Source organism: Pan paniscus, chromosome 4, assembly GCF_029289425.2.
Source record: "Pan paniscus chromosome 4, NHGRI_mPanPan1-v2.0_pri, whole genome shotgun sequence".
Taxonomy (NCBI): Eukaryota; Metazoa; Chordata; class Mammalia; order Primates; family Hominidae; genus Pan; species Pan paniscus.
Genome location: NC_073253.2, coordinates 86837785 through 86859347, shown reverse-complemented (window position 1 = coordinate 86859347; position 21563 = coordinate 86837785). Strand labels below are relative to the sequence as shown.

General features: G+C 39.8%; 1 protein-coding gene across 5 annotated transcripts in view; it reads left to right on the top strand.

Annotated features, from left to right (window-relative positions):
* The window catches only part of PRDM9 (PR/SET domain 9), an 87482-nt gene that overhangs the window by 50147 nt on the left and 15772 nt on the right, over window positions 1-21563 (top strand). For 2 of the 5 annotated variants that reach the window (XM_055112485.2, XM_055112484.2), the window contains 3 exons: window positions 3318-3462; window positions 19173-19296; window positions 19623-19730. In XM_055112485.2, the coding sequence (XP_054968460.1) occupies window positions 3318-3462; window positions 19173-19296; window positions 19623-19730 (377 nt within the window). Of the gene's footprint in view, window positions 1-3317; window positions 3463-17200; window positions 17416-18652; window positions 18806-19172; window positions 19297-19622; window positions 19731-21563 lie in introns of those variants that run through there. The other 3 variants (XM_055112487.2, XM_055112486.2, XM_055112488.2) reach the window with 3 other exon arrangements.

Below are 21563 nucleotides of genomic sequence, written 5' to 3'. Positions count from 1 at the left end.
TGTTCAGTTGAACACTTCACTTTTATGTAATGCTCCTCTTTTTGTCTTTTTTGATCATGGCTAAAAGTCTGGTTTTTTTCTAAAATTAGAATATCAACTTCTGCTCTTTTCTGTTTTCTGTTTGGTTGGCAGATTTTTCTTCATCCCTTTACTTTGAGCCTATGGGTATCATTGCATGTGAAATGGATCTCTTGAGTCTTGCTTCTTTATCCAATATGCTACTCTGTGCCTTTTAATTGAAGCATATATCCCATTTACATTCAAGGTTAATATTAACATATGCAGATTTGATCTTGTCATTATGTTGTTAGCTGGTTTTTGTGCAGACTTGATTGTGGGGTTGCTTTATAGTGGCAATGCTCTATGTATGTAAGCGCATTTTTGTGGTGGTCAATAATGGTCTTTCCATATTTAGCACTTCCTTAAGGACCTCTTGTAAGACAGGTTGAATGGTAATGAATTATTTCAAAATCTACCTGTCTGAAAAGGATTATATTTCTTCTTTGATTATTAAGCTTGTATGACTGGATATGAAATTCTTGGGTGGAATTTATTTTTTTAATAAGCTAAATGTAGGGTCTCAATCTCTTCTGGCTTGTAGGGTTTCTACTGAAAGTTCTGCTGTTAGCCTAGAGGGGTTCCTTTTGAAAGTGACCTGCCTCTTTTCTCTAGCTTCACATAACATTTTTTTTTTAAATTTCAAATGTGAAAAATTTCATGCCAATATGTCTTGGGTATGGCCATCTTGAATGGCATCTCTCAGGTGTTGTCTGCATTTCCTAAATTTGAATGTTGGCCTCTCTAGTAAGGTTAGCGAAATTTTCATGGACAATTTCCTAAAAGTCTTTTTTCCAAGTTGCTTGCTTTCTCTCTCTTTCAGAGATGCCAATGTCATAGATTTGGTCTCTTTACGTAATTCCATATTTCTTGAAGGTTTTTCTTTCTTCTTCATTGCTTTTTCTTTATTTTGGTCTGAGTTATTTTGGACAACCGGTCTTCTAGCTCTGAAGTTCCTCAGCTTGGTCAATTCTGCTGTTAATGCTTGCAATTGTGTTATGCAATTCTTGAAGTAAGTTTGTAAGCAGTATCAGATCAGTTTGGTTCTTTCTGAAAAATGACCATTTTCTCTTTCATCTCCTGATCATTTTATTATATTCTTAAAGTCTTTGGATTGAGTTTAGACTTCATCCTGATTCTTGATGAGCTTTTTTCTGTTTATATTATGAATTCTATTTCTATTGCTTCATTCATTTTAATTGTTAAGGACCATTGCTGAGGAACTAGTGTCGTTGCCTGGAGGTGAGAAGACAGTCTGGCTTTGCGAGTTTTCAGAGTTCTTATACTGTTTCTTTCTCATCTTTGTGGCCTGGTGTTCCTTCAGTCTTTTATGTTGTCCTTTGAGTGTGTTTTTTTTTTCTTTTATCTTCTTTGGTGCACTTGGAGGTTTGATTGTGGTATATGGTGGGTTCAGTTGACTGGCCCCATTTCTGAAAGATTTTAGGGGGCCAAGATTCAGCACAGCACTCCTGGAATATGTACTCTAACTCTCGGGGATTGGCACGGAGTCCCAGCTTTGTTATCTGGCCCCTTGAATTTAAAAACATGCTGCACTGGAAGATCCGAGGTGTTTCCAATCTGCTGGCCACAGCAGTCTGATGGGTGGTGATGGCTAAAGGGCTTTGTCACCCACTGGCAGTGGGATCTGTTCTCACTTGCGCATGCCAGCAGCCACAGCAGTGCAGCAGTTGTGCATGTGTGTTGACTGGGTGGGTGGTCACCTGGGAAGCAGAGCTGCAGTGTTCCCGTGTGCTTGCACTGGTGGTGTGGTGGGGGCACGGTGCAGGTGAGGACAGGGTTGCCAGTGTCTGTGCACACTTTGCTGCAGCTGCATGTCAGCACAAGTGAGGCAGAATTTTTAGGGTTTGTTCCCTGTTGGTACCAGCTATGGCAGCATTGCTGGGTCCCCACATGTCATGGAGTAGGGGCTCTTTGGGATGTGATCATCTCGTAGTGGCAGGAGTTGTGCAGAGTGGCGCTTGTGTGCCCACTGGTGAGAGGAAGCTAATTGCATGTGTGTGTATGCAGGCATGGGTAATATCAGTGGGTGATGGCCTTGGGCGAGTGTGTGCCAGCAAGGTGTGGGGGAGGTTGTTGTGGAGGGAGAGTGTGGGTGGCCTGGTGAACATTGGCAGGGGCCACTCTGCTGGAGCTTTCCAATGGTCAAGCGTGGTTTACCAGCCAACGAGTTATGATGAGGGCCCCCAAGAAACACCCTGGTTAGATGTCCTAGGATGCACTGCACATGGAAGCAGCTAGGCTGAGGCCCCAGGAGTGGACAGCAGATGGGGGCGTCCTCAGATCAGACTGGCCCCATCCCATGGGCAAGACCTCTACTGCCCTGTTCAGGTTCAACAGTCATTCCAAAACTAAACCTTCCTAGAGGAGCATGATAAGCCTTGGGGGGATGGGTGTCCCTGCCTGTGCTCCATAGCAGACACTCCTGCACCAAACACTCTGGGCTCCACAAAGGGTGCGGTCCTACCCCTACCACCTAGACAAACAGTTCTTTGTAGCAGCTCAGGTGTCTGTTGGGGTTGTGGAGTCCCCTGATGCCAGGATCCTGGAAGGCTGTGACAAGAGTGAGTCACTCCTTGCCTGTTCAATTCACCCCTTCGTCAGGAATCTCTGGGAGCCAGGAACAAGTCCTGATGCTTGGTAGCCCCATGCAGGGTTCCCAGCTTCCTTCCTCTCTAGATCAGCGACGGTGTCCTCTGTCCATCTTACATGAATATGTCTAGAGTGTACTAGTCTTCCCAATGTCCTGGTCTCCTTTGGACAGCTATTTGTCCTTGCTGCATCTAGTCAGCCATCTTGGCTCCTGGTTTCTCAGGGATCAACACTTTTCATATGACATCACTTTGATGTGAACCTTATATTTGGCTTGAGGTAGTATTTTTCATTTTTCCCCAATGTGAAATTGCTTTTGTGTTTTTCTTCCCTTTCTGTGCTGTATTCGCTGGAAGAAAAGCACTGTGCACAGCCCACTTAAATAGTGGGGATTTATTCTCTACCTCCTTGCCACGGGAGTGTTTTCATAAATTATTTGGAATTTTACATAGTATATTTGATTATTTTCCCATCAATTTTTTATTCAATCATTTATTAATATTAGAATGATTCTGTTAATATTTGTTTTACATTTTAGGTTTTAAGCCAACCTACTTTATTTATGTTGTTCAGAATGCTTGGCCATTGGTGGTGGTGGTCAGGGGTGTCTTTCAGATGTCTTTTATACCATTTTTTATTTTATTTTTAAGAGACAGTGTCTGCTGCTCTGTTGCCAGAGCTGGATCACATTGGCACCATCATGGCTCACTGCAGCCTCGACCTCTGGGCTCAAGTGAATCTCCCGCTGCAGCCTCCCGAATAGCTGAAACTACAGACACATGCCACCATACCCAGGTAATTTGTATATCTTCTGTTGAGATGGGGACTTTCTATGTTGCCCAGGTTTGTCTTGAACTCTTGGCCTCAAACAAACCTCTCATCTCAGCTTTCCAAAGTGCTCAGTATCCTTTTGACATATCATAATCTTCTCCACCCCCACCAGCATCGTGTAATTACTGATGGTACACTATGATCTATGCTTATCTTGTATATTTCCTGACTCAAACCTGGTATCAATCATTTCACCAAGGAGCTCTGGGTCTTTTTGTCATAGAATAGTGTTGGAAATCAAAATATGGGTCACTATGTGTGCTAGTTGCCATTGGCTTCAACTCTACTTTTAACTTATTTGAGTAATTATAGAAAAGTGAGTTTCTTGTAACAGCACAATTGGGTCTTTTTGTTTTTTGGTCCACTCTTACAATCTTTTTATCTTGATTGGTATATTTTGATCATTCACAATATTGATGAAATTGGATTAATAGATCTATTTTTGTAACTGTTGTCTACTTGTGGCATTTGTTCTTTGTTATTTTTCTTTTCCTGACTTGAATAATTTCAGTTGAGCATTTTATGTGATTCTATTTTATCTTCTTTCTTAGTAGATCACATATACGTATTTATTTTTTAATTTTTAGTGGCTACCCTACAGTTGACGGTATAGATTTGTAATCCGTATAAGTCTACTTTCAAATAAAAATACCGTTTCACATATAGTGCAGGGACACTATGACACAGTGTTTCTAATTCTTACCTCCCATCCTTTTGACATTGTACCTTTCATTTTACTTATTCACATTATATGCTTACATAATACATTGTTATTATCACTGCTTTAAGCAAATGTTATTTTTTAGTGGTTAATGGGTCGGTTAATTAATATTTTAAAAAAACATTTATTTTACCTGTATTTATTCCTTCTCTGACAATTTTTATTTCTTCGTACATAATTAGTAGTCTGACTTATGTTAGTTTAGAAAATACAAGAAAAAAGCAAACAATGATGGAAAAGATATTGTGGTAAAATGAATTCTATCCCTCTAAGTAATACTGTTATTTGCTTTTTCTTGTTTGTGTGTGTGTGTGTGTGTGTGTAAAGTATAACAATATTTACATAGAGATAAAGAAAGTAATAATATTCTATATATGCAGAATTCAAAATTTCTTCCCTTAGGAAGCTAACATGATTGGTGAAAGTTCAGAAGAAAATGTAATTTGCTTTGTCAATATTGAATCAGAAAACATTTATTCAGTACCAGCAATATTACTGGTGCTGTCCTGGGGAGTGAGGGTGCAGTTCTTAACACATTCCATCTTTATTTAAGCTTACGACCTCTATACTACTATCTCAAAAATACACAGAGAATAAGTAGAAATGAAAATCAAAACAGGATATTACCACATATATATTCAAAAAATTCAGACTTTTTAATGCAAATTTTTAAATGCTTTTATTAAACAGATCATTTTAGGTCAAAATAGAAATTCAAACTGAAAGTGTTACATTTCTCTAAGCCAGGGATAATGAAAACACAGTGTATTTAGACAAAATTCATTCAGAAAAAAACCTGTAGCTTGAAATCTTAGATCAATATAAAGCAAAATGTAAAAAATGATTTTAAAATTTCATAATTTCAATAACAAACAGAAAAAACAAACCAAAGAAAAGACAAAAGATTTAATGAAGAATGAGGAAGAAATTAAAGACCTAGAAAAAAGTAAAGTGAATACATTATAAAGCTTGTCCTTTGAAAACTCTGCAAAATGGTTCTATCACAAGCTAATCTAGGCAGCCTTAAAGGGGAAGGGTATACAAACATACACATCATTCATAAAAATGAGAAGAGAAAATTAATCAAGAAAATAGAGGAAATTTAAAAAATTATCAGATACTTTGCACAGCTATATGCAAAAAATAGATAATTTTTAGAAAAATATAAATTTCGTAATGTTGAACAAGAGACAAAATGTATATGGGAAAAATATCTAGAATAAATAAATAATATTTTTCAAATACTACTATCCCTAGAACAGGCTTCCTTCTCCATGTGCCTGGCTCATTTATATTTACTAGATTATAATATACACTATCAAAGTTTAAGAGAAGATTTTCTCAGTGCTATTAAGAATTCCAGATCTTGTTGAAAGAGATAGACAGAGAAAGATAAATATTTAAAAGCTTTATAAGAAGTGAATGTGCTATTTATACAAACTCTGTTAACTGGTTCTTAAAAATCTGTTAAGTACATCTCACTTACATGTAGATGAAACAATACAGCATGATATTAAAGTGGGATTTAGTCTGGGAACAAAAGGATAACTCAACATTTGAAAATGTTTTAATATACTTTATCACACTAAGAGATCCCAGGAGGAAAAAAAATCACATAAATATTACCTAATATACTGAAAAGTCACTTGGCAATATCCAAAACTGTTGAGTCATAATTATTACATCAATATAAGTTAATGAAAATTCTTTTAAATCATTATTTCATATATCTATATCTGTAACATATATATGTGTATACATGTATACCCAAATATATATGTATATCTCAAAATCAAGTTTTCTTATCAATAAAGGATTATTTGAGATAGGCTTTCAAAAGTAATGTATTCATGACTATAATGGAAGTGTTAGAGAATGAATGCAATAAACAACTTATAGATATTAAAGTTGCAATTAAAGAATTAGAAAAATATAAAATTATATCTTTCTTTTAGATCATATGAAAATAAAAGTGGAAGTTCTATAAGACCAAATTAAAATGACAAGAAATGTTTTATTAGTGAGATATAAAACAAATATACTAGCATCAATAAACTATATAAATGTTATTTTCACATATATGATTTTTATATATCATATATACATACATATATAGATAAAATATAAACAATAGATTTTACATATAAATATGAATAGACTTTACAAACGTGTGAGTGCACACACATGCACAGATATACACATGCATGCAAGCAAGAACTGGCTTTAAAGTATAAAGGAGATCTATGTTACATCATCAATATTAACAAGAACAAGTAAAAACTACAAAATATATGTAAAATGTATATAAAGAAATGGTCTATAACATAATTTAAAATTAGTCAAATATAAATTAATGAATTAAATTTTAATTTAATTTAATTTAATTATTTCATGAATTTAATTTGAATTCATTCATTTAAATTAATTTAATTTAAATTAAATCTAATTTAATTAATCTCTGTTTTTGTAAGTAGACAAGCTGACACTGACACATGCAGAAGTAAACAAGGAAAACTTTCTAGAAATTTTCTAGCACAAAAAAAATGTTAAGTGGTTGGTGGGAAGTATTAGACCTTCAATAATTAAAACATGGTATAATTTACCAATATTTAAGCCATTATGATATTGAAACATGAACAGAGTACATGTCTATTTCATATAATACAATTAATACATATATTTTTAAATGTATATATTCATAAATAGACAATTTATATAAGACAAAGAAAGTATTTAATATCAGTGAGTTTGTAAAATGACTTCCTAGTAAAAGATATTGAGATAACTGGAAGGTAATTTAGATTCAGAATTTTTCTTTCTACATTATAAGATAAATGTCAAATAGTTAAGAACTTACTTGTAAAACATTAAACCATAAAGTATAAAAAGTATTGCGACATTTTTACAATAATGAAATATGTAATATCTGTTTCAATGTAGAAGCTGTTAAAAACATCACGAGCAAAAAAGAGATAGGTAAAAATAACAAACTAGAAAAATATTCGCAATTCATACTACAAATAAAGGAGTAATATTCCCACATTGCACAGAACACCTACAATTCAGAAGAAACTGACCAACATGCTGATTTAAAAATAATGGGCTGAAGGCACAGGAAAGCAGAAAAAGTAGCAACAGCATTGATATATATGAAAAAGTGGTCAAGTTGCCTCATGGTAAGATAAATGCAAGTAAAACCCAGCAATTCACACCTGTAACACTCTAGGGAGACAGCATTTTAATGCATTCATTGTGTGGGTAGAAAATAGAACAGCATTTATTGAGGAATATCTGGCAGTACCTGACAAAATTATGAATTTTGGAATTCCATTTCAGAAATACAGCAGTATAAATATAGAATAAATCTTATGCAGGCACAATTATTGTAGAAGTGTTTATAATAGAAAAATACAATAAAGATTCCATGAGCTTATTAATAGAAAATGGGTTATAGTCCTCTAAAAGAAAAAAAAGGCAGAAAAAAATGAATATAGGAATTTATTTTTACTAGGAAAAACTCACCAGGATATGTTGATAAACTGAAAGATCAGCTTCTAAATATTATATATAGTGTTCTCCTTTATTCCAAAAGGTATACAGATAAAAATATAATTTCATTTGCTTAAAATATTTGAGAAAAATAAAGAAAATAATAAATAGCATACACATGACAGTGATTTGGCAGAGACAGGAAGAGGGAAAGTCAAGGACATAACTTCTCTGCTTATGCTTCTTTTTATATTACAATGTAAATTGTGCTTATGTTCGAGAAAGCGTATTTTGCATTTTAGAAAAATACTCCAAATAAACAGATGGTCCAACAATGAGAGAGATATTTATGGGAATCTAGTATGATTCAGGTAATGCTTTAAAGGCTTAGGACATGGTGATGAATAATGGGGAGAAAAAAATTGGGTCCTTTGGAACCAGGGCATTATTATAACTCATTTATGGTTTCCCCATGCTACCAGAAATTTTTCTATCAATATTCTTTAATCTTTTTTCTAGAATTGGTAAAGAAAAAAGAAGTAAAGGACCACCTTAAAGCTAGTTACTCAATCTGACAAAATGTTTTGGGGTGCTGAATTTAGTAATTATCTATATGGGTTATTTAATGTAATTTTTTGCTAATCTAGATAAAACAAAGATTGCTATATTTGCTCTTTATTCAAGAATGTTCTCTTTTCCCCTGGTTATTTCTCAGCTTTGCAAATTTGCATTGATAAGAATCAGAATGCTTTCTCAGTGACACATTATGCACCTGACAAAATTCAATGGAGGGTGATGATTCTTAATTTTAATGACAGGCTTTCTACTTTCCATGGACTACGCATAAATCTTTAATTAAGAGTTATGAGGCAACACAGGGAGCACAACAAATCCTCCATTTGGTTTGTGAAATTTAAACTGAGTAAAAAATCTGCTAGTAAAAGAGATGCTCCAAAGAGATAATATAAATATATACTTTAAGTAGGTATAAAAATAGAAATAATGATACAAATTATAAACTGATCAGTATTTAAATGTTTATTTTATTAAATACAGATGACAATCTCAGTCTTTAATAAATTTTAAAAAATTAATGCACTTACTCAAAATATTAATAGCATAGCCTTAAAAAAATTAAGGAAACATGATTCCTAACTTCAGCTAGATTTCGGACAACTGGAATGTGATTATGCACATTGTTCTTTACTTGCAACCCTTAAATGAGTCCTTAAGATATGAGAAACATACAATCGTCTTCTTAGCCTCAAGAAATAATTTTCTTCTTCATAACATTTTTCAATCAGAAAGGTATATGTGTGTAGAGAGGTTGATGTGGTATTTTTTTGTAAATAAACAAGCTGGCCAAAGGAAAAAACAATAGATGTGGCAAAGAAGAGTCAAAGATTTGTTGTTTTAACTTACCATCTTTCATAATCTACATGTCAAATAACATGGACCCAGGACATATGCTTGTTTCACATGACATATGCTTGTTCATTGGGGGGATTTTGAGTAACGGATTATTCAACATGTTAATAGGGCCCAACACATTAGCCTTACATACAAGATATATTATAACACATAAGTAAGCTGTATTAGTCTGTTCTTGCATTGCTATAAAGAACTACTTGAGATGGGGCAATTTATAAAGAAAAGAAGTTTAATTGACTCACAGTTCAAGGCACGTTTTACATGGCTGAAGCAGGAGGAAGAGGCAAAAGGTAAAGTGTTACAGACTTTCAAACAACCAGATCTCAGGAGAACTCACTCACTATTATGAGAACAGCAAGGGAGAAATCCATCCCCATAATCCAATCACCTCCCAGAAGGCTTCTCCTCCAACACTGGGGAATAAAACTTGACATGAGATTTGAGTGGGAAACAAATCTAAACCATATCATCCTGACCCTAGCCCCTCTCAAATCTCATGTCCTTCTCACATTGCAAAATACATTTATCCCTTCTGAACAGTCCTCCAAGTCTTATCCCAGTTCAGCATTAACTCAAAACTCCACAATCCAGAATCTCATCTGAAGCAAGGAAAGTTTCTTCCACCTATGAGCCTGTAAAATCAATAACAAATTACTTCCTTCCAAGATACAATGGGATTACAAGCATTGGGTAAATACACCCATTCCAAAGGAGAGAAATCAGCCAAACAAAATGGATACAGGCTCCATGCAAGTCTGAAAACTAGCAGAGCAGTAATTAAATCTTAAAACTCCAAAATGATCTCCTTTGACTCCATGTTTCACACCCGGCCACAGTGATATAAGGGTGAGATTCCAAACCTTGGGCAGCTCTGCCCCTTGGGCTCTGCAGGGTATAGCTTCCTCAGCTGCTTTTACGGGCTGACATTGACTGCCTGTGGCTTTCCCAGGCACATTATGCAAGCTGATGATGAATCTACCATTCTGGGATCTGGCAGATGGTGGCCTACTTCTGACAGCTCCACTAGTCAGTGCCCCATTGGGGATTCTGTGTGGTGGCTCCATCCCCACAATTCCCCTCTGAACTGCTGAAGTAGGTTCTTAATGAAGGCTCTACCCCTGCAGTAGTCTTCTGCCTGGACATCCAGGCATTTCCATACATCTTCTGAAACCTAAGCAGAGGCTCCCAAGCTTCAACTCTTTCCCTCTCTGCACCTATAGGCTTAGCACCACCTGGAAGCCACCAAGGCTTATTGTTTACATCTTCTGGAGCTTCAGGCTGAGATGTATCTGGGGCCTTTTAGTAATGACTAAAGTTGGTGTGCCTGGGCTGTAGGGCACATGTTCCGGGGCTTCACAGAACAGTGGGGCCCTGGACCCATGAAATCTTTCTTCCTTCCTAGGCCTCCAGGCCTCTAATGGGAGGAGCTGCCATGAAGGTCTCTAAAATGCCCGTTTTCTCCATTATCTTTGTTATCAACATTTGGCTACTTTTTACTTACACAGATTTCAGCATCTGGCTTGAATTCTTCTGCAGAAATTTATTTTTTTCCCTACCACTTTGCCAGACTGCACATATTCCAAACTTTGCACTCTGTGTTGAGGTATGTTTATTCTATAACTAATTTATTGAGAGTTTTTTTCATGAATAGGTCTTGCACTTTATCAAATGCTCTTCATGCTTCTATTGAGATGATCTTACGGCTTTTGTCCTTTATTCTTTTGACATGGTGTATCGTATTTATTTATTTGTGTATATTGAAGAATCCTTGCATCCCTAGAATAAATTATCTTGATCCTGGTATATTGTCTTGTTGATGTGCTGTTGAATTTTGTTTACTAGTATCTTGTTAAGGATGTTTACTTCTATGTTAATCATGGATATTAGCCTTTAGCTTTTGTTGTTTTTGTGTCCTTGTTTAGTTTTGGTATCAGGATAATGCTGGCCTCATAGGATGAATTAGGAAGAATTCCCTCCTCTTCAATATTTTTGAATAGTTTGAGGATTGGTGTTAGTTCTTTAAAAGTTTGATAGAATTCAGAAGTAAAGCCATCAGGTCCTGGGCTTTTTTTTTGTTGGGAAACTTTTTATTACTGACACAAACTTGTTACAACTTATTCATCTATTCAGGTTTGTTATTTCTTCTTGGTTCATTTTTGGCAGGTTGAATGTGTCTAGAAACTTACCCATTTTCTTCAGGCTTTTCGATTTGTTGGCATATGGTTGTTTATAGCCAAGTGTACAGTTTCTGACATTCATAAGCTGTGGTTATGCGTATTATACTGCCAGTCAAAACACTACTTGTAATACAACTGAGAATAAAATTTATATGTACCCATATGGTCTATCTCCCACTTGCATTTTTATCTTCATCTTTTTTTACATTTTCCATGACATTGGTGCCATGTGAAATACTTTCACCTTCTCTTCCTCTTCCCATCAGACTGATTTTACCCTGTAGGCTAGTGTATTGTCATCTTTCAGACCCTGGTTCTAATGTTGCTTCCTGTACCCTTTATCCTGCCCCACTAGCAGAGGATCCTTCAGTTATGAACTTTTAGCACAATACACATTCTTCCTTCATAGAATTTAACACAAATTTATTTGGGTAACAATTTGATTGAGAATGTAGTATTAAGTAAAATACAACACTATAAGTAAAAGAGAAACTGTAACTTAGTTGCCCGTTTTATATCCAAACCAAAACCAGTGCCTGGTACATAGTTGCCTTCAGTAAATATTTGGGAAATATATGGCTGAATTCTTGACAAGCTTTAAATAAATAAATGGTCCCTGTCTTCCTGTATGTGCAACTATGTACTAAAAGACTTACTATGCAAGTGTTTAAAATAAATAATACTTATGTATGTCTTTTAAAATTTGTTTTGAAGAAACATCATCTTAGTGAATAGCTATGATGGAAAATGTGAATTATACTTGATTACACCTTCCTCTTCAAATTCCATACCTAATTGGTCTCCAAGTTCTTTTGATTCTTCTATCTTACATCTTTTGATGTGACCCTCCAAACTCACCCGTAATTATTCATCCTTTGGTGGCTTCATTCATGCCTTAGTTAGGGCAGTGATAATTTTATTTCCTGAAGGTACTCAAGATGCCCCCCCAGTATACCATTTGCAATTTCAACTTTTTAATATTTAGGTCTGAGAGTATAATTTTCTCCTCCTTTTTAGAAGGAAATTCCAGCTTTGGCTGGCAGGAAGGTTTGGAAGCTGATGACCAAAAGGATATTTAATCATGTCTTCATATGCTCTTTGGTCGCCTGAGTATACGACAGGGAAAGAGATAAAAAAAAGAACGGTCTTGAATCTCCCTTCTGTGTATTGCCTATTCTTTCTTTCAAGTGGAACCTGGTAAGGTCATTAGTGTGGCTTTGTTTTTGCAGGAGGATTAATCCTTCTAGGACACACACTAATTGGTCATAAGGAAAAGCAGATATTCTAGTTATCTCATTGATGTTTTTCATGGTGGGTTGTAGGAGAAATAAACCAGAAGTTTACTGATATAAAACAAAGTTACATAAAAGCAGTATGTGGGCCAGGCATAGTGGTTCACGCCTGTAATCCCAGCACTTTGGGAAGCCAAGGTAGGCGGATCACGAGGTCAGGAGATTGAGACCATCCTGGCCAACATGGTGAAACCTCGTCTGTACTAAAAATACACAAATTAGCTGAGTGTGGTAGTGTGTGCCTGTAATCCCAGCTACTCGGGAGGCTGAGGCAGGAGAATCACTTGAACCCAGGAGGCAGAGATTGCAGTGAGCCGAGATTGTGCCACTGGACTCCAGCCTGGCAACTGAGTGAGACTCCATCTAAAAAAAAAAAAAAAAAGCAATATGCAAAGTAAGTTTGCCACACTGTTATTGATTGCACACATTTCTTTAAAGTTCAGCAAGATATTTTCAAACATTATTGAAATTTGAGTTAAAGCTTTTGAATCTTTAGAACTTGAATCTCACATATAAGGTAATAGCAGTTTTGTTTAACACATTAAAAAGCATGGTTACTCTTCATTTGGAAAAATAAAGATAAAATTAGCAAACTAAAAAGTACAAATACCAATTTATTGAAGTATGTCTTTTCATCTACTAAATTGTGCATTAAGAAATAAGATAATTTATCCTTTATTTTTCATCTCCCCAATGATCCTTAAAATAATGCTTTATTAATGCAGGTTTTTACAAAATTGGCATACGGTTTGCACTTAAAGAGACTGATATGAAACCACTATCCTCTAACACTTTATAAAATCCTGGAGAAAGTATGGATTTTCATTTGCTTCAGGTTTTATTCATCTTAAACTTACAACTAACTCTTTTAAAGTATGGTCTATAATTGTAGCTGTATAGATTCCCCCACTGACATGGCAAGAGATAAAAATGTTTTTTTTTTTTTTACAAAGAAACACACACATACATACTTGAAGCAATGAAAGATAACACATTTCTCTTATGCTTGTGATATGGTTTGGATTGGTGTCCCTGCCCAAATCTCATGTCGTATTGTAATCCCGTATGTTGAAGGAGGGACCTGTTGGCAGGTAATTACATCATGGTGGTAAATTCTCTCTTGCTGTCCTTGTGATAATAAGTTCCCATTAGATCTGGTTGTTTAAAAATGGGTAGAACTTGTGCCTTCACCCTCTTCCTCCTGCTCCAGCCATGTAAGACATGCCTCCTTCCTCTTTGCCTTTCACCGTGATTGTAAATTTCCTGAGGCCTCCCAAGCCATGCTTTCTGGACAGCCTGCAGAACCATGAGCCAATTAAACCTCTTTTCTTTATAAATTACCCACAAAGACACAAACTTCATGGCTCAACCAAAAAATCACTCAAGATAATCTATAGACTTAAATTTCCAAATATAAAATTGTAAAAGTTATAGAAGAAAACCTACATGGATTTGGGTTGGTGATAAATTTTTAGATACAATAGCAAAAGCAAGTCCATAAAAGAAAAAAAATTGATGATGTGGACTTTATTAAAATTTGAAATGTCTACTCTGAAACATCCTGCTACGAGAATGAAAAACCAAGCCACAGACTGAGAGAAAATATTTATAAAACAAACCTGAAAGGGATTTATATGCAAAATATACAAAGAAATTCTAATGCTCAGCAAGAAGACAACACAATTAAAAGGTAGACACCTCACTAAAAAAGATAAGACAACAAACAAGCATCCAAAAGAATGCTCATGGCACTTGTCATAGGGAAAAGCAAATTAATGCAACAATGGTATACCACTGAGCATCTACTAATGTGACTAAAACCTTTTTTTAATGTAATAAAAATTACAACAGGAGGCTGGGAACAGTGGCTCATCCCTGTAATCCCATCACTTTGAGAAGCAAAGTTGGGAGGATCACTTGAAACCAGGAGTTCAAGACCAGCCTGGGCAACATGTGAGACCCCCATCTTTACCAAAAATTAAAAAATAAAATAAAATTAACCAGCCCTGGTGGCACACACCTGTAATCCCAGCTGAGGTGGGAGAATTGCTTGATCCTGGAAGGTAGAGGCAGCAGTGAGCAGTGTTCGCACCACTGCACTCAGCCTGGGCTACAGAGCAAGACTCTCTCTCAAAAAAACAAATAAATAAATAAAATTAAAATAAGTTGCAACAGGAACTCTCGTTCAATGCTAGTGGAATGCATAATGATACAGCAACTTCAGAAAACAATATGGCAGTTTTTATTAAAGTTAAACATACTCTCACCATAGAGGCACTCCTAGGTTTTGGGGGGTTTTTTGTTTGGTTTTGTTTTTTGTTTTGTTTTGAGATGGAGTCTCACTCCCAGCTAATTTTTTAATTTTTTGTAGTCGGGATCTCCCTATGTTGCCCAGGCTAGTCTTGAACTCCTGGGCTCAAGTGACCCTCCCACCTCAGCCTCCCATGTAGCTTGGACTTAAGGCACGGACCACAACACCCAGCTAATTAAAAAAACATAATTTGGTAGAGATGGGCCTCAATATGTTGCCCAGGCTAATCTGAAACTCCTGGCCTCAAAGAGTCCTCCCTCCTTGGCCTCCCAAAGTGTTGGAATTACAGGCATAAGTCACTGCATCCCACCTTTGATGTTTTAATCAAGTTATTTTTTGTTGTTGAGCTTTAAGACTTTTTTTATAAGTTTCTGGATATTAACTCCTTATCAGTTATATGATTTGCAAATGTTTTCTCCCGTTCTATATAGGTTGCCTTGTCACTGTTGATTGTTTCCTTTGCTACACAGACGTTAAGTTTGACGTACTCCCATCTATCTAATTTTGCTTTGGTTGCTTATGCTTTTGGTGTCATATCCAGGAAGTAATTGCTCATTCCAATGTTATAAAGATTTTACTTTTTTTCTTCTTGGAGTTCTGTACTTTTAGGTCTTAGATTTCAGTCTTTAATTTATTTTGAGTTAATGATAATAGATAATGCATCATACGGTAGCATTCCATATAATGGAATGATATGGTTTGGATCTGTGTCCCTGTCCAAATCTTATGCTGAAATGTAATCGCCAGTGTTGGAGGTGGGGCCTGGTGGGAGGTGATTGGATCACAGGACAAACTTCTTATGAATGGTTTAGCACCATCCCTCTTTGGAACTGTATAGTGAGATCTGGTTGTTTAAAAGTGTATAGCACCTCCCCGCCTTTCTCTCTTCCTCCTGCTCTGGCCACGTGAAGTGCTGACTCCCCTTTCACCTTCCGCCATGAGTGTAAGTCTCCCAAGAAGCCAAGCAGGAGCCAGCATCATGCTTCCTGTACAGCCTGCCGAACAATAAGCCAATTAAATCTATTTTCATTAGAAATTACAGTCTTAGGTATTTCTTTATAGCAGTGCGAGAACGGACTAATACAGATGCCAATCCCCCAGGCTCTGCATCTCCTTGCAGGAGACTCTGGCATTAGCTGACCTCTGACCCAGGAGACAGCAGGGGCAGCTTCCCTGTGGGACTTGGGTGCCTCTGTTCTGCAAGTCCTCCTGCCCACTGGCCCCTCCCAGGGCCCATGCCTAGCCACTCTGCAAGAGCAGGTGCACACACAGTGCAGCCTCTGCAGCCCAGCCTGAGTGCATCGCTCCACCTGAGTACCTTCCCCGTGACCCAGGAGTACATTGGATTCCCCAGCACAGCGAGAGCCCAACCTCAAGCCATACTTCTTGGTGTCCCCAGGGCTGTGGCACGTAGCTAGGGATACCGGGGGCGGGGGGGGGGAGATCTGTGGCTAGCACTTGAACGGGGGAGGAGCCCCCACTCTCAGAGCACTGAGAGAGGTGAGACATTTGGGACACTGGGCAGCGAGGGAGCGAGGCATGCCTCCCTCCAGAGGGCCAGTCCAGAAAAGGGGCGACCTATGCAGCCTCTGCCCGAGGGAGCCCCGCAGCCCAGAACACCTAACAAAAGAAACGCAGGCAGCCGCCAGTGATCACAGGAGGCTCCCCCAAGGCCCAGGAGCTGGTAAAGGGCTATTGCTCTCCCGTCTCACCGCAAAGCACGCCTGCGAACGCAAAGTACAAAAGAGCCTTGCTACCGGAGATAGCAGCCGTTCCTCTTAAGCACCATCTATTGGATCACAGCCCTAACTACAACACCAAAATTGGCCAGCTAATACAACATCTGTGAAACCAAGCACAATTCACCCACACGTAAGGGTCCTGTACAGAACCCTGGCCCTATGAAGCATCCAGAAACGAAGGCAGCTGACAATACCCAACTTACAGCACAGTTAAAGGAACACCAACCCTCCCAGATGAGAATCAGTGCAAGAACTCTGGCAATTCAAAAAGACGCAGTGTCCCCTTAGAAGACCCAGGCCTGCGGAGGGACGTAAGGAGCAGCCCCGACTCCCGACTCAGTCGCAAACACCGGAGTTGGGGAAAACCAAGTAATAAAACCCTCGAAACTGCGCCTGCGCGCCGGAGGGTTACACGCAATCCCCTCTGGGAGGCGAGGGACCTTCCTCAGGAGCGGGAAGAGCCAGGCCCCTCCCCCACCTCCTGAGCCCAAAACCGGGTTGTGCCCGTGACTGACAGGCAAGGCTCCGCCCTACTCCCCGCCCATTTAGCGCCTCCTGACTGCCGAATGGCGGGCTCGCCTTGGTCTCCGTGCTGATTGGCTGGCAGCTGTACAGCCTGGCACTTCGCCCTCCACCACATCTCACCTCGTGAGGGACTCTGAGAGGACGCCCGGCCAGGGTGAATACCGCGGCAGGAGAGCACGGGAGACTGTGAAGAGCATGGGGAGCCTTTGGCGTTCAGCGTGAAACCCTTGTAAACCCTCATCCCGAGACCTTCAAATTTTAGCTTGGGAGACCCCAGATCCCCTCACCCTGGGAAGCTCCAAATCCTCTCAGCCTCAAGAGACCCCAAATCCTGCCACCTTGAGGGATTTAAAATCCCCTCAGCATGAAACCGCCAAAGTACCTCAGCTTCAGAGACTCCAAATCCCTTCACCCAGGGGAACAGCGAATCTCCTAATGCTTAGAGCACCAAATATTCTGAGCCTGAGAAGCCGCAATTCCCCTCACCCTAAGGCAACCCAAATCCCTCACCCTGAGGAACCCTAAATATCTCACCCACAGACAGACCAAATTTCCCCAACCTCAGATAACCTAAATAGCCTGAAAACTCAATCCCTTCAGCTTCAAGGAGCAAATAACCTCAGTGTCAAAGACCCTAAAACCCCTTAATGAGAGATCCAAATCTCCTTTACCTGAGACCCAGAATTTCCTCAGCCTCAAAGATCCCAAATCCTTTCATCCTGAGGAACCCCAAATCCCCTTAACCTGAGGAATCTCAAATCCTGTCAGCTTGAGCACTCCAAATCTCTTCAGCTTAAAAGACCCCAAATCTCATCCTGAAAAAACCACAGATACTATCAGCCTGAGGGATACCAAAGCTCCTCAGCTCGAGATACCCCAAATTCCCTCAACCTGAGAAACCCCAATTTCTTTAGTCTAAGACATCTCAAATCCCCTCAGCCTGAGGGACCCCAAATCTCAACCTGAGAAATAACTTCCCCTTAGAGATGCAGACTGCTTTACTCCTGGATTTTTCTAGAATCCTCAGGTAGAGGTCCCCAAATCCTGTCTATGCGAAATGTTCATTTTGCCTCGCTGAAACAGAACTCTGCCCCTCAGTCTGACCCAAGTCTCAGCAGTCGGGGGGCCTCAAGGTCTCCTTGGGACTCCTCTGGCTCTCACACCTCAGGACTCCCCTCAAACACCGGTAGCTACAACCCTCCAGGCACCTGTGCCACCCTTCTCCAAATAAGCCTAGCTGCAGGGGAACTAAAAGAACAAAATCCAGCTTACATTAGGTGGTAGCTCATGGCCAGTGGAGGCCTTCCCATCCCATCAGTACCCTCAAATCTCCTTGGGGTGCTCGAGACCTCACCAGGAACCCACATCTTCCTGCTCTGAACACCCAGCCAGATGGAGAAGACAGAGCCTGGTTCTGGGTAGTGCTCAGGGCTGTTGCCCCCTCTCAGCACCTTCTCCTTCCACAGGAGCCTTTGGCCTAGGAGCTGGGAGACTCAGGGCCCTTCTCACACTCAGAATTGGAGCAGGGCCTTCGAGACAGTCCCAGCACCATGAGCCCTGAAAGGTCCCAAGAGGAGAGCCCAGAAGAAGACACAGAGAGAACAGAGCGGAAGCCCATGGTGAGAAGTGGAGGAGGCGAAGCTGGACTCCTAGCAGGAGCTGATCTCTGGAGTGCTGCAGACTCCTGGCCTGTACCCTTGGGGGACCCTATCTGAATGTGCATGGAATGGGGGCAGCTGGTCCTGGCCAGGACATGGGGGAGAAAAGAACACTAGCATCAGCAACTGCTCTGTGTCAGCAGAGAGCTAGGAAAATGCTCAGGGTCTGCTCAGTTAAACGGGACACAATCTGGAGAAGGAGGGAAGATCTTTATGTTTCACAGAGACTCCCAGAGGCCCCAGGCTATGTCCTACACACAGGGTAGAGGAAAAGGACCATCTTGATGTGTACTAGTAAATCACTGATGGAATCTGTTACTTCCTCTAGGTCAAAGATGCCTTCAAAGACATTTCCATATACTTCACCAAGGAAGAATGGGCAGAGATGGGAGACTGGGAGAAAACTCGCTATAGGAATGTGAAAAGGAACTATAATGCACTGATTACTATAGGTAACAGGAAGTGCTGGGAACAGACCAGCCTGGGAGACATAAAACAGGTCTTTGGTCCCTATATTATTTTAGTTCTCAGGTGGCGGCATCTGCCCACAATTCCCTTTTCCATGTAGACAAATCTGGAGGGAAATTTTGTTATTTTGCATCAGTGTGGGGCTGAGTGTGGATATTGACCATGCAGAGGTCACATCTTGACCTTGTTCAAGACTCTCCCAGCTCATCAGACTGAGCAGCACTGGCTTTGTGGTGCTTTCCATTGTCACTGCCCTTTGTTCCTTCTCCCAGCTCTTCCATTTTAGAACAAAATTTTTGCTTCTTTTCAGGTCTCAGAGCCACTCGACCAGCTTTCATGTGTCACCGAAGGCAGGCCATCAAACTCCAGGTGGATGACACAGAAGATTCTGATGAAGAATGGACCCCTAGGCAGCAAGGTAAGAGGGAAGGGAAGTAGGATTTTTTTTTTTTTTTTTTTTGAGATGGAGTTTTGCTCTTTTTGCCCAGGCTGGGGTGCAATGGCGTGATCTTGGCTCACTGCAGTCTCCACCTCCCAGGTTCAAGCGATTCTCCTGCCTCAGCCTCCCAAGTAACTGGGATTACAAGCATCCACCACTACGCCCAGCTAATTTTTTGTAAATTTTTTTTAGTAGAGATGGGGTTTCTCCGTGTTGGTCAAGCTGGTCTCGAACTCCTGACCTCAGGTGATCTACCCATCTTGGCCTTCCAAGGTGCTGGGATTACAGCCATGAGCCACCACACCTGGCCTATTTTTATTTTTTATTTTTTTGAGACCAGGGTCTCCCTCTGTTATCCAGGCTGGAGTACAGTGGTGCAATCTCGGCTCACTGCAGCCTCTGCCTTCCGGGTTAAACAATTCTCCCACCTCAGCTTCTCGAGTAGCTGGGACTACAGATGTGCACCACCATGCCCAGCTAATTTTTGTATTTTTTGTAGAGATGGGGTTTCACCATGTTGGCCAGGCTGGTCTCGAATTCCTGGCCTCAAGTGATCCGCCTGCCTTGGCCTCCCAAAGTGCTGGGATGATGATGATGATGATGATGATTGTTACTATTATTACAGACAAGGTCTCACTCTGTCACCCAGGCTGGAGTGCAGTGGTGCAGTCATAACTCACTGCAGCCTCAAACTCCTGGGCTTAAGCGATCCTCCCACCTCAGCTTCCCAAAGTGCTAGGATTACAGGCATGAGGCACCGTGCATAGCCCCCAGGAAGAATTAGAAGTGACCTCCTGGCCAGGCACCGTGGCTCACACCTGTAATCCCAGCACTTTGGGAGGCCAAGGTGGTCGTATCACTTGAGGTCTGGCATTTGAGACAAGCCTGGCCAATATGGTGAAACCCCGTCTGCACTAAAAATACAGAAAAAAAAAAAAATTAGCCGGGTGTGGTGGTGGGTGCCTATAACCCCAACTACTCAGGAGGCTGAGGCTGGGGAATAGCTTGAACCCGTGAGGCAGAGGTGGCAGTGTGCCTAAATTGTGCCACCACCCTCCAGCCTGGGCAACAGAATGAGAAGACTCCATCTCAGGGCGGGGAAAAATAGTGACCTCCTGAAACCAGCCTGGGTTTAGGTCTCAGCTACATTTCAGAATTTAACAAAGGAAAAAGAATCTTCCCTCAAAAGCATAAATGTTCAACAAACAAGCAAAATGCAAGACAGTATATACAGTAAGAGGTTATTCATATAACGTTGTTTGTTTGTTTGTTTTTTGTTTTTGTTTTTGTTTTTGAGATAGAGTCTCATTCTGTTGCCCAGGCTGGAGTGCAGTGGCACAATATCAGCTCACTGCAACCTCCACCTCCCAAGTTCAAGCGATTTTCCTGTCTCAGTCTCCTGAATAGCTGGGACTACAGGCATGTGCCACCGCGCCAGGCTAATTTTTGTATTTTTGGTGGAGATGGGGTTTTGCCATATTAGCCAGGCTGGTCTTTAACTCCTTACCCACCTCAGTCCACCCGCCTTGGTCTCCCAAAGTGCTGGAATTACAGACATGAGCCACCACACCTGGCCTCATATAAAGTTTTAAAACTTGTAAAATATATATAGTATTTATAGATACAATAATAAGTGGTAAATGTATAAAACCTAAATGTGAATAAGAGTGCCAAATTCAGAACATTTATCATCACAACAAAAGAAGGAAGGGCTGGCAGGTGGCTTCACTGTGGCTTGGTTAGTTTTTTTATATGTTTTTATTTTTGTTTTTAAATTTTGAAATAAACATAAAAAGATCTGAAACAATTGTG